The sequence below is a fragment of the Paramormyrops kingsleyae genome, chromosome 9 (assembly GCF_048594095.1).
Source record: "Paramormyrops kingsleyae isolate MSU_618 chromosome 9, PKINGS_0.4, whole genome shotgun sequence".
NCBI classification, from domain to species: Eukaryota; Metazoa; Chordata; class Actinopteri; order Osteoglossiformes; family Mormyridae; genus Paramormyrops; species Paramormyrops kingsleyae.
In genome coordinates this window covers 6,217,879-6,234,361 of record NC_132805.1, presented here as the reverse complement: position 1 = coordinate 6,234,361, position 16,483 = coordinate 6,217,879, and the positions used below count along the sequence as shown (strand labels likewise).

The window sequence follows — 16,483 nt, the reverse complement described above, 5'->3', positions numbered from 1 at the left end:
GTTTTGTGAAAATGTCCCATTTGGTGTTTTTTTTTTTTACTGCAATTCACGTGTTACATTGTCCTCAACGCATACAAATATTTTTAAATAATACTTTCCAAGATTAAGAAAGTGTAACCAACAATGCTATCAAGCTTTGAAACGATTTAGACAGAATATGTGCGCTTTTAATCCCGAAGCGCAGGAGCTCAGAGCCGTAATTAAACAAAGGCAAATACAGGTGTCTGTTAATTCCCCCCATTATTTTTAATTAAGATACAAAAAAATGTGAGTGGTTCATTTTAAAAGTCTAATACACACCCAACATCACTCACCTGTTCGCATGTATTTCCACAGAGGTGCGTCGCCTCCTCCGGCGGGTCGGACAGCGACCAGCGCGGCGCGGCGCGTTTCGCGCAAAATCACCGGAGCGAGCGGACAGGTGAAGCGTCCCAAAGTCACAGCCTGGCAGCACTTCCCAGGTAGGCTATCCCTCTTCTCCTCGGTCCCCCCCGGTACGGTGCAGGTGAATTCTGAGTCACTTCTTCCTGACACGGAAGCCGAATTCTTTTTCCCACCTCCCTCCTTTTTAAAAACGCCACTCCCTCTCCTGGTCAAGTCTCAGTTGTCTGCCTATTTATGCAACATGTTATGCTGCACCGTTGTAAGTGTAACTGTTTTATATGTTATATTCTGCGGTTTGGCAGTTTTTTCCTGAGCCCATACAGGCGACACGGTATATTCATTAATTAACGCCTGCTGGGAGTTTCTTCCCGCACCTACGTGTTCCATTATTCCCTGCGCAGAAATGATCCCCATTCACGTAACATCACCCTTCTCAGTTACAGGAAGGTCCTGGAAAAGGGGGAGACGGGGAGAGAATGGCAGCAGGGGCAGTGTTAGGAATTTACAGTGTAAAAGCTTCATTCTTTCCTCTCCCTCCCTCTCCCCCTTGGAAGAATGCTGACTCCCTCTCTTCCATGGCGTGGCGAGCTCGTACGTTAGCTGAGAAATCCAGCACCTACATTTCCTTGTACAAGATCGTATTGTGTCAGGCGAAATGGATCAGCGATAATTTATTTAGCCTAATTAAGTAAAACTTTCCATAAACTCCGACGGAGAGCTTAGCGGGAGTGGCACAGCATATAACTTGAAGGATAAAAATGTGTGTCACGTACTGTAGGCTAGAGTCGGGAAAGAGCTGAAGAAAGTATACTGATGCTGATATGTCATCGAAAAATAAAATGTTTTGTTTACTTAGTGTCATACTGACTCATCACTGGGGCCAGGATCTTAAGTGAGGAATGCAAATATAATATGTGTAACAATACAGTGCTACTGTTTGGTGAATTGAGCCAAGGTTGACTTCACTTGGCGAGCTTGTAAAACTTTTGTTATTATCATTGTTTATTTATGGTTTAAAAATGATATGAACAGAGTGCAATTCTGTCAGGAGGTCACGAAGTAATACACAGACGTATTTATCAGAAGCCATTTATTAAAATCCCAAAAGGTGTAATGAAAACCATCCAAAAACCGACTACAGTTAATGCACACGTGTTCATGCACGATTACATCTGACAAAAAACTAAAACCGTCACATTTGAAAATCAGTCAAGGATTTTTTTTTCTGATGTATATATTGAAAGAGATTTGGGAGGCCATAGTAAAACTTGTCAGTGGGGGTGTGGGAGGTGGCCAAGTAAACAAACGTTCCGGTGCCATGAGAGACCGGCCGATGAGCGCCTCTATTAAAAATTAAATCATTATTAGAGACGTTGTCCTCGATCGGTAGCATTTCGGGGGGGGGGGGGGGGGGTCCTATCCGAATGCCCCCCCCCCCCCCAAACACCGACCCTGATTGGTTTGAAAACACCTCATGACGCTGATTTTTGAGGTGCCAAACTTGGTTAACATACTGTTAAAACTGCTGTGTTCCGCGGAACAATAATTGTTTTTGCAGATCTGACTTTCCTTCAGTAAACTAAACAAGAACCTAAGCAATGAAGGGTTCAAAATGTTAAGTTGCTACACACTATGAGACTATTGAAAAATACATACTAGTAATCATTAAAAATGTATAAAATAAGAGTGGAATCTGTAGCCTGTATTTTGAGTCTGTATTTGGGAAACAGAAAATTTTTAGTGGTACCGCTACAAGACTGTTGGTTTTGCAATGAAGGAAAATAACAAAGAACCTGAATGGATGTTTGTACATCTGAATATCGACTGCATTAGCTGTCCATACATCTTAGTTCTCCTCCATTAATATATTTGTAGTAGGCCTACACTTCCAAATATTGTATAGTCTTAAATTATTTCATTGTTGTATTATCCTACATTTAACAGCAGCGTTATTTTACTTTATTTTGTTACTATCGTGAAGCATTCTGGTAAAAAAGATATACATACATATACAATAAAAAAACTAAAAATATAATTCAAAATGACTAGAGACATTAGAGAATTACATTGTACACATCACTATGTAAGCATCACCTTTTCATACAAAATGTATCAAGTAAACATGTTAGAAAAATACAGTCCACAATAATTCTGTTTACAGTGCATGAACTGAATTACACCAAATTATCTGTTTCACTGGGAGAACTATGGGTGTCAGGATGCAGTGAAGGTCTCGGTGAAGGTTAATTCTGTAGACGTGTATCATGCTTCTTGAACTCTGCATGGCCTGCACAGACACATGCATCTACATATTCCGGTCTTTCAGCCTTTGCTGATTACGGCAAAAATATAATTCAGACCCTAATTCAATTTCTAGTTCATGTTAAATTCCCTATAAAAATATTTCATTTCCACAAATTGGTACCGAAGACAAAATGACACCTTACATTTCTTAGAGGAAGATACGATTGCATTCCATGGTGACTCCCTTCCCTATTAGAGACGTCACACAAGGAGAGGGAGTCGGCGCTCTGGCGCCCCTGGTGGGGACAACTAAGAACTGCTGCTGAGTCGGCGTCTGAGGAGGGTCTCTGGTTTGGTTTCTGTGTCCTCCTGGTCACTTTCGCACTGTCTCTGTCGGAGGTGAACACAGCGGATACAGTCACTCCTGTGCCTCTGCTACGGTCATATACCGTTGCATTACTGTATTTGATTTTTCATTATTTTAATAATTTTATCTGCAGCGCCTTACATTTTCATATAATTGTATCTATGTACAACCATAGTGTTTCTTTAGGATTTTTTTTGGTTATAAGTCCGTTGCATTCTGTGATATTTGTTTATCGGCTTGTAACAAGCCAAAAGACCTGGCTTTAGATTCTGACAGTGTGGCATAATATATCATATAAACCAGGTGAAAAGAGTTGGGTAATTCAGGTTCAGAGAGTAAGACCAAAGTCCAGACCAAGATTTTGTTTCAACCAACCAGTGGAGTTTAAAGAGTCACAGTCACAGAGTATTCAACTGGTTGGTTGGAACAAAATCCCGGTCTGGACTTTTACTCTATGGACCTGAATTACCCAACTCTGCATATAACTCAATGACATTTCCATCTCAATCGAAACAATGTCTCCTTACCAGCTCCTCATCTACTTTTATACTGGGCTTGCACAGTAACTGAAGACGACAGAATCGGTTACATGCCGACACCATGTTGTAGGACATCTATAGGGAAAGCACAGACAGGAAAGGAAATAAAGCAAACCGGATTAGCACAAAGAACATTTCAAGTTAAATATGACTGCAGTTCCAAAATTGGACAGTAGATGGCGACGTCCACATGAAAGTCAACTTCATGGAGCCGATTCCTTAGTGAGTGGGATCACAATCATGAACATAACAACACTGCATTTGCTGCCTAAAATACAGCTTGATATCAACAGGGCCAGAGCGCAGCATCTAGGTGTATAAGTGTAACTGCAATCTGTCCCGGAGCGTGCTGTGTGTGACTGTGCCCAGCCGCCTCTTCATGTCACACGTTCGGTGACACGAGCTCCTGACTTTTGTGCCAGCCTCTCTGAAGTCAAGCCAGGGGAATACTGAGCTTATGCTAAGGAGATGTGGCCTCAGGAGAATCGGTACGATGTGGGATGTGGGCGGGAGAACGCTAGGCGGCTAAATGGCTAGGCAGACTTTCCGGGAGGGTGCCCCCCCATGCATTTTACAGGACGGAGGGTGGGCCGACACATCACCTTCCATTTCCTCTTGGCGTTGAACCTCTTGAAGTTTTTCATGTTGATGGAGGAGCGATTCCTGGTGGCCGCCTGCTTTCGTGTTAAGGGCTGGGGGAATGGAGGGGGGGGGGGGAAGGGGGGCGATCAGTTAACACGTCATCAGGTGATCCGCACACACTGATCATCACCCCATGTAGACACACTAGATCGGGGCTCTTCAAAATCTGGACCTCGATTCCAAATCCAGGCCTTGTTTTCAGGTCTCCCAGGTATGCTAGCAGCAGAGTTGGGTAATTCAGGTCCAGAGAGTATAAATCCAGACCAAGGTTTTGTTTCAACCAACCAGTTGAGGATAAAGAGTCACAGTCACAAGGTATTCAGCTGTTTGGTTGAAACAAAATCCCGGTCTGGACTTATTAACTAAGTCCTAACCTGAATTATCCAACTCTTGCTAGCACACATTGAGGAGCACGATTTCAACAGCCCTGCAGTAGGAGCCAAAAAGCCGGTCCCCTTTCTCACCTTAATCCAGGGATGGAGCAGACACTCATCCGCCGTCATTCTCTCACTGTACAGACAGACAAAGGACTCAGCATTTCCCTCTCCACTGCTACTGAATGACACACATCCCCCATGTTGCCTATGTAAAACCATCCCCAGCATTTACACTCCACCTGCCGCACATCCTTAAGCCCATTTGCATGAAACCTTGCCTGTTCTTCCAGAAATAGGTGCAGGAGCTATTTAATCCGGTGTCTTGTGTATTACTCACATCATCTGTTACTTCACGTTTACTTAGGTCATGCAATAAGTGACCCCGCCCTCTGTATTGTTAGATCATCCAAGCAAATTACTTTTGTTCCTTGCGCAGCAGCTTCTGGATGAAGTCTTTGGCCATGTCGCTGGTTTGTTTAAAATGGTAGTCGTCGAATTCGTAGGTCATGTCTACGATGTTTTTGAGCGTCTCTCCATCAGTATCCCCTTGGAACGGGGACATACCACTCAACCTGTAGTAGGAGGGGGGAGGTCACGGAGATTGCGGATTATACATGTGATGCTAGATGCAGTGAGCGATCACTCAGATTCTCGTTATTGACATGGACACTCACAGTATGTAGGTGATGACTCCAATGCTCCTGGGGATGACCACAAAAAACAGACCGCCGTTATTCCCAGTGCCTTTGCACACCAGTTCTGCACTCACGTGTACTCTACCAAATGTCAAGTCACGTGACAAAATAAAATTAAGTGATCTGACTAATAACGCCTGCAGTGTTACTTGTACTGGCCTCAGGTCAGGACTATGACTACAGGAAAATACAGGAAGACGTACCACATGTCTGTCGCCTCACTCAGGGGTTCATAATTGATCACCTCGGGAGCTGGAAACCAGAAAAACAATCGGAGCCATTTCACTTACACAAAGGCATATATACAAAACACAAAATAATGTAGACCTGGGCATTTCCATTAAAAATAGGGAGGGATACAGAATATAATTGCACTGCTTCCACATGTACTATTTAGTAATACCATCAACAGATACTTAAGAACTATGCGTAAACTAAATTATATAATATATATTAATGTAACATATAGCTGTTAATGTGCTGCGCATAGCACCTCAGTCCAACTTTGTGTCATTGTACAACTTCCTGTCCTGAACCACAACCTTCAACACATCGCCATGACAACCCGTGTACCTCCTTTGTGTGGAAGTAACTGAAAGATGGAATGTACCACTCACCGATGTACTGGGGGGTGCCGCTTATGCTCTTGTACTCCTCTCCTTGTTCGAAGTGGTGCGCCAGTCCAAAGTCGATAACCTTAATGTTAGGATGCGGCACCGCCTTTTCCGACAGCATGATATTTTCCGGCTGAAGATAAGGGGTAAAAACACAGGATGAGTGGAACGCTAGATCACCCATGAGTGTGTGTGTGATTCAGCCCTGCGCTCAGGCCTCACCTTTAAGTCAAAGTGGGCGATGCGCTTGCTGTGCATGTACTGGACGCCGTGGAGGATTTGCTCGAGGAACTCTATGGCCTCGCGCTCTGTCAAGTTCTCCTTCTCCGCCACAAAGTCAAAGAGCTCCCCACCACGAATCCTGCAGAGAGGGGGGCGTTATGAGAAACAGGAAGTGGGGGTGGGGGGGGGGGAAACCTGACAGAGGAAAGCAGCTTGTAGATCTTCACTTTCATATTCACAGCTCATGTTATTGTGGTTTTTATTTGCTTAGGTAAATCACACTTATTGCCACCAGCTGATTCTCCCACAGGATGCTAAGAAAAATGCCACTGGGCATCGTTCCTGCCTGCACCACGGCTGGGGGGCCCCCACTGCAAAGTTCAGCAAGGCTCCCCCGGCCAGCAAATATTTCCAAGTGCCTCTTTTGATAGCGGATGATCACACATTTTTCGTTTACTGAAACCCCCCGCCCCCTTCCCCGGGTCGGTTAATTTTCCCGGGGGCCCCCCCCACCCCGTCGACCCTCCTGTGACACCCCTCCTCCCCCCTGACCATAAGGCCTCGTCCCATCGTGCTCTAAGGGGGCAGCAAGCCTTCCATTTTGTACAGTAAAAATCTGCTGCTATCTGCTCATTAGCTGCACATATCATTAATGGTCAATTTTTTATTTCTGAAGTACTGGAATATATGTTGGTCCCCCCTGGATATATTATTTGTGTATTGTGTACTCGGGGCAGCATGGTGGGGCTGTGGGTAGCACTGCTGCTTTACATATCTAGGTCGAGGGTTCGAGTCTCCGCCATGGCTGTGTGTGTGTGTGTGTGTGTGTGTGGAGTTTGCGTGTTCTGCCCATGTTATTGTGGGTTTTCCTCCAGGTACTCCAGTTTCCCCCCACAGTGCAAAAACATGCTGAGGTTAATCAGAGTTACCAAATTGCCCCTAGGTATGCATGTGTGAGTGACTGGTGTGTAAATTTGCCCTGCAATGGGTTTGCTGCCTTGAGCCTGCAACCCTCAGGATGAGCTGCAGGCCCCCTAGGACAAGCAGGTATAGAAAATCGATGGGTGGATATTGGGTGCTGAAAAAGACAGAGGGTGGGATCACAGGTAGATGATCTTGGTATATTGTTTCGCCTCATTAAATTCACACACCTGTTGCAACACATGCAAAGACACAGAAACAATAGCCTCACGTTCAGGAACCTCCCTGCATGGCCCCTTTCAGGAGCCTCCCTGCATGGCCCCGTTCAGGAACCTCCCTGAATGGCCCCGTTCAGGAACCTCCCTGCATGGGCCCTTTCAGGAACCTCCCTGCATGGCCCCTTGCAGGAACCTCCCTGCATGGGCCCTTTCAGGAACCTCCCTGCATGGCCCCTTTCAGGAACCTCCCTGCATGGCCCCTTTCAGGAACCTCCCTGCATGGCCCCTTTCAGGAACCTCCCTGCATGGCCCCTTTCAGGAACCTCCCTGCATGGGCCCTTTCAGGAACACCAGATACACCAGGCCGATGAGCTGGCAGTGTCGCCTGCCATCACTTTAAACAGTAATCTAATATCCCTGACTGGGCTGCAACCACGGCTCATTTAGCGGCTGCCATGGTTAGCATATACGACAGTAATAAAGAAAAAAAAATGGTTTTGCCCAACACATGCATTTACAAATTCAGCACACCTGACAACAACACACACCGGAGAGATCACTGAAGCAGAACATTGCTAGAATGTTGCTAAAAATGTCCATTTCACGAAGGATTACAGAAACTGAGTATGGAGGGCTGAAGTAAAGTCGTAGGCACGGTCGCTCTCACGCCTAGGCTACCGTGATTTTCCCTTAGCAACCATTGCGCTTAACAGCCAGGTTGTCGGAACAGGATTTGGTGGCTAAACGAGGAGTGCTGTACCGCTAATAACAGAGCAGCCCCTTACCCAGTAACGGCCTGCGTTTTGTCCCTGGGGCAGCTACGCTAACAGCAGCTACCGCCAGCTCCTTTCTTTCAGGACAGGTTCCTGCTTGTCGGGATTCCGACCGAGGATAAAAATATGCAGCGACAAACAAACCTACCGGCACCAAACAAATCTGCGTGAACCTTTGGATTGGCTAGTTTGATCCTCCTCATACTCTGCATCTCTGGTTCATTTGATACTGTGCCATCTTTTAGTATCTCTTTATTTTAAGCAAGAAAATGTACCTAATAAAGAATCTTCCACCATGGTCATTTAAATCTCTTAATCCAAGGCCCTACTTCCCTTTGTCTCCTACACTCACAATGAGTAGGCCTCAAAACATTTGGCATGGCCATGGCTATTAGACAATGGGCCCTCTTCTTCTATTATTGACACATGGCCCCAGCTCTATGTCCTTAAAATCCTTTTTCTATCCAACTAAAGAACCCACTGTGTAGTTTACTTCAAAGACACAACAACTAAATCCATCTCAAGGCTGAAAATCTGTAAACACTCCTTACAAAACAATACCTACAAAGCATTCCTCTGCAATGTACTACTTCTGGGCATGAAAATAATAGCCAGCAGGTCTGAGATATTTTCCAAGTCTAAGGTGTTGCAAGTCTATTTTTTGTAGATATCTATATGTAGTTGTGAGTGTCTGTACCAGTAGGTGAGAGATGGGTGCATGGATGCGACAAAGCAGTGTGTGATTAACTATTACATAGCTGACAAAACAAGTTTTTGCAATTTCAATTTCGAAAACAATTTTGTGATTTATAATTGTAGAAAATGTATAATTTCTTTAATAAACAGTGCAGAAATGTTGCAATTTTATTGGGTTAAGTGACAAACAGCAGTTGATGAGTTTTCATCAGTAATATCACACCAAACGCCAACTTCAAATGTTTCTCCTCTATTCACAAAGACCTACTATTTTCTTCAATGTGAAATCCTAACATTGACAATAATAATAGTGACTATTGTGGCAGTTCTTTATAAACAATCAAATGAGTTGAATAATATGTGAATGGATAAATGAATGGGAAGAGTGCAACACATTACTACAATACCTGAACACAATGGTGTCTCCAGCCTGAAATCCGGGTCAAATAATGTGCATGCAAGCAAAAGCAGTGCCATAATGTGCCAACAACACCACTATACTGATGCTAACGCGTGTTAAAGCAATGCTAACAATTATCCAGCAATGCTAATGTGATAGCTGAAGATGTTTATGACAATAAAGGTTTGTGTGAACTGCGCCACCACGTGCTAACAATGCTACTATACTTTTAAGTCCTCGAGGGGAAGTTACCTATGAAATTGTTTCTGGTCAGACTGCTGATAAAATTCAAAGTTACTCAAGCTACACAGATGTCTAAATATATCATTGACATGTATACAAAATGGTCGATCTTGTCATTAAATAAAACTTGACCACCTACCACTATCCCCCTTTTTCACCCCCCACTGTCCTGTCCTGCTGTTGTTCATCAGTCCAAATGTAAGACCAGTGTTCGATTTGAGGGGATTCGGGGACGACCATAAGGGAGAAGAGTCCCCCTTAAAATGGCCATCTTACATAGACCCCGTCTCTCATTTTGCCTTTGCCACCCCCCCCCCCTTCAGGTCAACAACTTTTATGGTCACCATCCACCAAGGATGTAGTTTTGGTTTCAACACTAGTGGGGCCAAATCAGCCCAATCCCCCCCTCCCCCAACACACATGGTACTCCCATAATATTGACAGAAACATGGTCCTACTATCCATACCCAAATTTATGTTCTTGCCACCCCCCCCCCCAATATAATCTTATACAGCTGACCCCCTCACTTTGTACCACGTAAAAAGTTTTAGTCCCCTTAGCAAAGCTAAAGGATACAAAAAATTCAAGATACATAGATCACTGGCAGATCACTGGCAGATCACTGGCAGATGTCGTGTGAGAGGCTGCCGAAAAACTGGCGTCCTCTAAACCAGCACTGTACAGGAGCTCTTTGTGTCCTGAACGTGTATCTTACGCATTTCTGTATCGTCTGTGGCTTTTGCAAAACTCCCAGAAACTCCCCAAAAAATCCCATTTCATCCCTTATGCAGGCCCTGCGATATATCAGAACCTCGATGGGGAAAGTGGCAGTGCAGAAAAACCGTGATGGGGAAAGCTGCAGTGCAGAAAAACCGCGATGGGGAAAGCTGCAGTGCAGAAAAACCGCGATGGGGAAAGCTGCAGTGCAGAAGGGTCGACTGTGCTATACAGTTGGAGACCCCTGTGACTTTCAAGTTGAAACCCAGTATGAGTCACACAGCAGACCGGCCCCCACCGCCCCCCACACCCTGGCTGAGCCCCCATCTGTCACTCACAGCTCCACAATGAGCACCACCTCTGCTCTGCTCTCGAACACGTCTCGGATGGCCATGATGTTGCCATGCTGCAGGGTCTGCAGGATCTCCACCTCCTTCTCCACGCTCTTCCTCTCGATCCCCAGCCGGCTGCTGGCGTTCTTCCGCAGCTTCAGGAACTTGCCCGCCCAGAGGGTCCCCGTGGCCCGTTCCCGCACCTCCCGGACCTGCCCAAAGTGCCCGCTGGGTGGGGAAGAGGGGTTGGGGGGGGGGGGGGGTGAGATTCGTTAGGGATGGCTGAGAATGGTGTGTTTTGCGTGAGTGTCACACCTTAGCGTTGATGTCGGCAAAATTCTTTTCCTCTGTGACACAAAAAGCTCCATCACACCAAAAAAGGGAAACTGTTAACGTTCAAACCGCTGGATGCAGTTTAAAGTTAAACTTGGTTCTTCCTTTTTTGCTACTGTAACTTTTGGCGGCTTTTTGGCTACGGAAGGGCAGAGTGACACTGAAGTCACATTGCAACGGCCAGATTTGCAGATGGCAGGAGGTCTGGCTAAAGGGGTGATACTGCAGGGCACAGAGCGACGGAGGGGCGTGGTCACCTGCCCAGCACTTCCCCGATCTCGTACAGGTCCTCCACGTTCTCCAGCTTGAAAAGGGCCATCGTGGTCCCTGACTGTGACCCGCGGTGGCCTCCTTTTCTCAGAGCCCCCCCGGCTCTCTACTGCATACTGGAGTGGACTGGAAAGAGAGAGACGGGAATTATTAGAGCGATAACGTCAAGGTCCAGGGACCTTCTCTGCAAGACTACTGCACCAGATGGTGATCGTGTCGCCCTACAGACATTCGGCACGATGGCTGGGCCAATAAGTTCAATTATGGCACAGAGCATCCAGAGGTAGAAAATAGAAGTGCAGGGGTGGGGGGCCGAGGCTCGCAAACCCACGACTCTAAATATTTCTGTTGATTCACAGGTACGAAAACCACACGACAGTCTAATTATAGTTATGATGCATTTGAAACTGGCCTAGCGAATGCACCACATGCCCTAATTACAGAATGACACATGCCATTCAAATCCTCCCTCCTCCATCCTGTAGCTGTTATTTCTCCTATCTGTGGCCTAGGACCATATAATGCATATTCAACCTTCTGGAGATCTCCAGCACCTGACAGGACACTCACTAGACAGTGTAGGAAAAACAAAGTCTTGGCTTACACCCGCCCCCCCCCCCCCCCCATCCTGGTCTTATAAACGATTCTTTTCCCAGAAATAACACAGAAAACAAAAACAAAACAATCCCACCCTCCATCCAGAACAACAATAGAGAAGAACAAGTCCAGCGTGGAACATTGTTTGATATTAATAGCTGCCAAGCTCATAGACTGCATTACCCACCATGCATTGTGTCGACAAACAGTATTAACGTCCACGAGCTTGGCATGGGTGATGCGATAGCCAGGGAGTGAGACTGGGGGCTTTCGGCAGCAAAGCCGCGGCGTGCGAATAGTGAGCACGTACCGCATCGCACGGAGTTACCAACTACGATAAACAACTTCGACAATGCTGCACCTGTCTCTGCACTCTGACTGACGGGCCACCGCAGGCGACCGCACATGACATGCTCGGAAATTAAAATACTGCACAAGTGTAGCGGGCCACTTAGCCACCGAAAGGAGAAGAACGTCCCCCCGCATGACAGCGTCCCAGGGGTGTAGGACACTTCTCAAGTTCTCCGGCGTCATTCCGGAGGAAATCCATCAACAAGTTAACGGACAATGAGTTTAATAAAGCTGTTGTTAAATACGATCCAGATGCATCGCATACAGAAGCAGTCAAAAGTCTGGACGCTGTCATCTATTTCTCTCTGTTTTTAGCTACATTATTTACTTTATAGTAAAAGCCCTCAATGAAATGAAGTAAAACATATCAGATATTGCAGTTACCAAGGGAAGTGTTCAACATCTCAAAATGTTCTCAAATTGTAGCCTCTTTTGCTAGGATGACAGCATTACAGACTCCCTGCATTCTTTCAACCTACTTCCAGATGTAGCCACCTGGAACGCTTCTCCAACAGTCCTGAAGAAGTTTCCACAAGTTCTCGGCATAAGTTGGTACCTTGTTCTTACTCGTTGATCCAACTCGTCCCAAACCAGCTCTGTAAGGTTGGGGGGATTGTGGGGGGCAGGTTATCTGTCTCAGCACTCCATCTCCTTCCTTGTTCACAAGATAATACGGTACTTACATAACATTGAGGTAAGTTTAGGGTCTCTATCTTGTTGAAAAACAAATGAGTTTCAGTTGGCGGGCACAAACTTTTGGTACTGTTCTAGAAGAATGTGGGTTCCGTTAAAAAAAAATTAAAAATCAAAATTTGAGATGGGTGTTTTACCTCAATTAAGTAAATTTTGTCTACAACAGCATAAACTGGTATCCCACTTAGCATTAATTATGATTGATACTTAATTGTTCATGAGCCAATTCATTAAATGTAATTTTGTGATTTGCATCCATCCATTGATTTTCCATAATCGCTCATCCAACAAAGGGTTGTATTTAATGAAATAATGACTCATAATTATCGGCAGTTTATGTTACTGTAATTAGCATTACTATGCAGTGTTCAGCACAAAGAAATGCAAGGCAGCCTGTGTTCTGGCGACTCAGTCTGTCCGAAAGTGACAGGGGGGAGCTAGAGAGTTCGCTGAGCCCTGCGCGAACGGCACGGTGGCACTATTCCTCAGCTGCCATCCTGAAACACATGAGCGGACATGCTTGGCTACATGCTACCCGTGTTCCCTGACGCTGAGAGACACGCTTGTGATCATGTCACCCGCAAACAGTGATGCTCTGACCTTCTACGTAAATCATAAAAAAAATGGTTTTATTTCATTATTATGATGACATTTTTCATTGTTTTTCAGTTGTCAAATGTGATTAAACAACACGACCCTCCAGCTTGACAATTGCATAATCTGCCCCCACAGACTCCAAAAGCCCCTATTTGGTCTGTTTGTCTTTACATTGTCCAGTACTTATGAGACAATAGTGGCATAGAAGCAGCATAATACAAGCTTTTTTAATCTCAGGGTTTCTGGACACACACTGCACCTGTTCATGTAGCAACTTACAGGATGTAGGACAGATACCTCCTCCACTTAAGTTTCAATCTGCCGATCATAACTTCTGTGCTTTACCACATTATCAGTTACACCAGACAGGCCTGTTGTTTGATTGGATTTGTTTTCTTACCTGTGAAGCAGTTTGAGGCATTTGCATTATAAAAATAAACTGTTTAATAACTTACCACTTACAGATTCACCAAGACTTTCATTATAAACACCTCATGCCTAGTGCAGATATACAAAAAAATATATAACATGATAAATAATTATTCTGTTCCTTGCAACTGAAGAATTGTATTCATGTCTTAAGCACTTCACATCTGTGAAAACTATACGCAACAGAACCATTGGAGACACCATGTTTCATTGAACTGCTGTATTCAGAACCCAAAACCACAGAGTGTGAAATCTCCACTTGACAGCTCCACAGGACTAACTACTGTAAATGAACTCGATTAAATGAGACAAGATTACCTGTCCGTAATTTTACATCCAGACAGGCCTTAAAGCCTTCTCTCATCCTGCTGTGAGCGTAATGCGTAAAATATCGGACCGTGGATGACTATTTACTACAAACACGCATGCATGCTTCATTTTATCAGACCCAGCGATGAAAGGGGATTGCAGTAGTACTAAACACATCCTGGCGTAAGCAGAATGCCCTTCGCCACTGGCAGTGTGTTGCTGATTGTTAGCGAGCGTGCATGTGTCTGTTCGCCTGCGCTTCATGGATAAGGACTGAACGTCTGTTTAATAGCATGTGGGACTAAGGCTGCAGGAGAAGGGCTGATAAGATATCATCACACAGGAGAAGGAAGTGGGGGGAGGGGAGATGGTGGGATTGGGTGGTACGAGTATCAGCAGTGAGGAGAAGCGCAGAAGGAAAACAGGAATTACACACAGAACTAAAATAAGATCTGGATGGAAAACAAAAACAAGCACTGATATGAGACGTCTTATGTCCAATAGGCCTGAAGTATCTGCAGCTCATTAGCAGCCCCCCCACCCCTTGATCCATCTGAGGAAACATTCCTCACTGACATTTCTCTGGCCAGCCCAAAACAACCAGTCACTAAACATTTACATATGGTCACAAAATCGCTTTACAGCCTGGAGCTGCAGCCAGTTTCTCCAGCTCTTCGACTTGTTTATGCACTTATTTATGGTATAAGTAGACAAATAAGCAAATCTCAAAGTATACCTGCCTCTGCAGGATTCATAAACATGCTTCATAGAGTCGTAATGTGCCGCTGAGATGAAAATGTACAACTTAAAAGAGATATTTATAATAGATTGTCCTCAAGTCTGTACCTCCCTCAAAATCCCACATGCATGTTGAATGCTTAACCAGTGACAGCATATCCATCAAACACAATGTTCCACCCACCCGTCCCAAGCGGCACTGAGCAAAAGGCAGCGGGACACCCTAGATGGGGCTGCCAGTTCAAACACGAAACAATCTCAATGTAATTCTACAAAAAAATGTAAACTTTTCATCCATAAATCCTGAAATTAGTGTAAAAGGTGAGGTTACCAATGTAGGCTAATATTCCGCTTTCTGCGTTCCGCTCTGGGAGTCGGTTCTGTGGACCGGCCCAGTCCGCTATGGGTTAGGCAGGGACTGTCCACCTCTCATTTCAAACCGACTGCACAAACTTAGGAAATATCCAACAATAATCTATTTAATATGAGGGTGCGTTTTTTTCAGATTGTATGATTTGAGGTGAAATTTATGACGATGCTCAAAAATCAGTGGATTACAACAATTTCAGAATTTTGGAAGTATCTAGTCTACTGTACGTAGGCACTGTGAAAACTGCCTGGCTTTCGAAAACGGGGTAATAAGAATATATTATTACTGTTTTTTGTGATAAATAACCCCCTGTACTTATTGCATCGTTTTATACATAATGTATTTATTCAAGCAGTCCACTGACATGCGCTCCTGCACTTTTTGCACATTTATCAACATGTCCACATTGTAGGCTGTATACAACAAAATTGCATGTGACCGTTCTCTTGTCTTAACCGTGTGTGAATCCACTTCGTGCACGTGAGCCACTGACAACCGGAGACAAATTCCACGTATGTTCGAACATACTTTCCCAAATAAACCCGATTCGTATCAATACCGAAAAAATGATGATTAAGTGATAATAGTATTTAATTACAGAATAATCAATGATCGTGTTAGAATGAGATCAGCAAACTGCAAAATAACATAACACATCACATTAAGTCAAGCAACTTACCGAAATAAGCACGAAGTTCAAACCCCTGTATTTGACCCAAGTATGCTTAGATGATTATAATCAGTTCCGTTTTTTAAATCAGTAACAACAGAAATGCTGCAACTATGTAAAAAAGCAAAACAGCGCCGATCGTCGTCTTGGGCGGCTTATTTTCTGGCGTGTTGTGTTTTTATAATGAATTATACGCGCACGATACGCCTAGAAACTGCTGTATTGAATGTGTCCTTCCACTTCTTCTTTTCACCGATTTCCTCTGTTAGACTTACGGGACTGGTTAAGCCGCTCCCTTGTATACTGGATTTGTATTTGCCTGGGGTCAGTGAAAAATTCCTGGGAAGAGACGTTACATGCCCGACGCAGACTCACTAAGGAAAAGCGCAAGCAGTGGTGGTCGGTAATGGTATTTATAGACAGACTAGCAATTGTGACATTTCTGATTTCTGAATCTGCCGATGTAGTTTAAGTGAGTTTGTGCTCTTCAGTGTGTGTGTGTGTGTGTGTGTGTGTGTGTGTGTGTGTGTGTAGGTTAATATAGACAAAAGACATCAGCATATAGCATCATTCCCTTTCCGAGTTTGTTCATATGACACAAAACTAATATGCTGTGGAAGCTGACTTATTTTTCAGGTCTGGTTTTCGTGCTTGTTTACTTAAAACATAGTAAAGACCGTTTCAAATGGTTGCACTCGTGGATAAAACGCGGGAGAAAACAGCAAAAACTTAAACTACAGA

At 44.6% G+C, this 16,483-nt stretch overlaps 2 protein-coding genes across 11 annotated transcripts in view; both read right to left on the bottom strand.

The window, feature by feature from the left end:
• The window catches only part of arhgef2a (Rho guanine nucleotide exchange factor (GEF) 2a), a 53,340-nt gene extending 52,825 nt beyond the window's left edge, over positions 1-515 (bottom strand). For 5 of the 8 annotated variants that reach the window (XM_072716154.1, XM_072716160.1, XM_072716157.1 and 2 more), the window contains exon 1: positions 315-514. The gene's annotated coding sequence lies outside the window, so the exon portion shown is untranslated. Of the gene's footprint in view, positions 1-314 lie in introns of all 8 variants that reach the window. The other 3 variants (XM_072716159.1, XM_023801293.2, XM_072716161.1) reach the window with 2 other exon arrangements.
• Positions 516-1,459: 944 nt separating this feature from the next.
• LOC111838413 (death-associated protein kinase 2) overlaps positions 1,460-16,483 on the bottom strand; it is an 18,379-nt gene continuing 3,355 nt past the window's right edge. For 2 of the 3 annotated variants that reach the window (XM_023801367.2, XM_023801365.2), the window contains exons 2-12: positions 10,976-11,114; positions 10,392-10,613; positions 6,085-6,223; positions 5,866-5,995; positions 5,452-5,500; positions 5,228-5,254; positions 4,973-5,125; positions 4,641-4,686; positions 4,137-4,226; positions 3,523-3,609; positions 1,460-3,018 (exon numbers count right to left, since the gene is read on the bottom strand). In XM_023801367.2, coding sequence (XP_023657135.1) covers positions 2,938-3,018; positions 3,523-3,609; positions 4,137-4,226; positions 4,641-4,686; positions 4,973-5,125; positions 5,228-5,254; positions 5,452-5,500; positions 5,866-5,995; positions 6,085-6,223; positions 10,392-10,613; positions 10,976-11,037 — 1,086 coding nt within the window. In that variant the 5' untranslated portion in view covers positions 11,038-11,114 and the 3' untranslated portion in view covers positions 1,460-2,937. Of the gene's footprint in view, positions 3,019-3,522; positions 3,610-4,136; positions 4,227-4,640; positions 4,687-4,972; positions 5,126-5,227; positions 5,255-5,451; positions 5,501-5,865; positions 5,996-6,084; positions 6,224-10,391; positions 10,614-10,975; positions 11,115-15,751; positions 16,127-16,483 lie in introns of those variants that run through there. The other variant, XM_023801366.2, reaches the window with a different exon arrangement.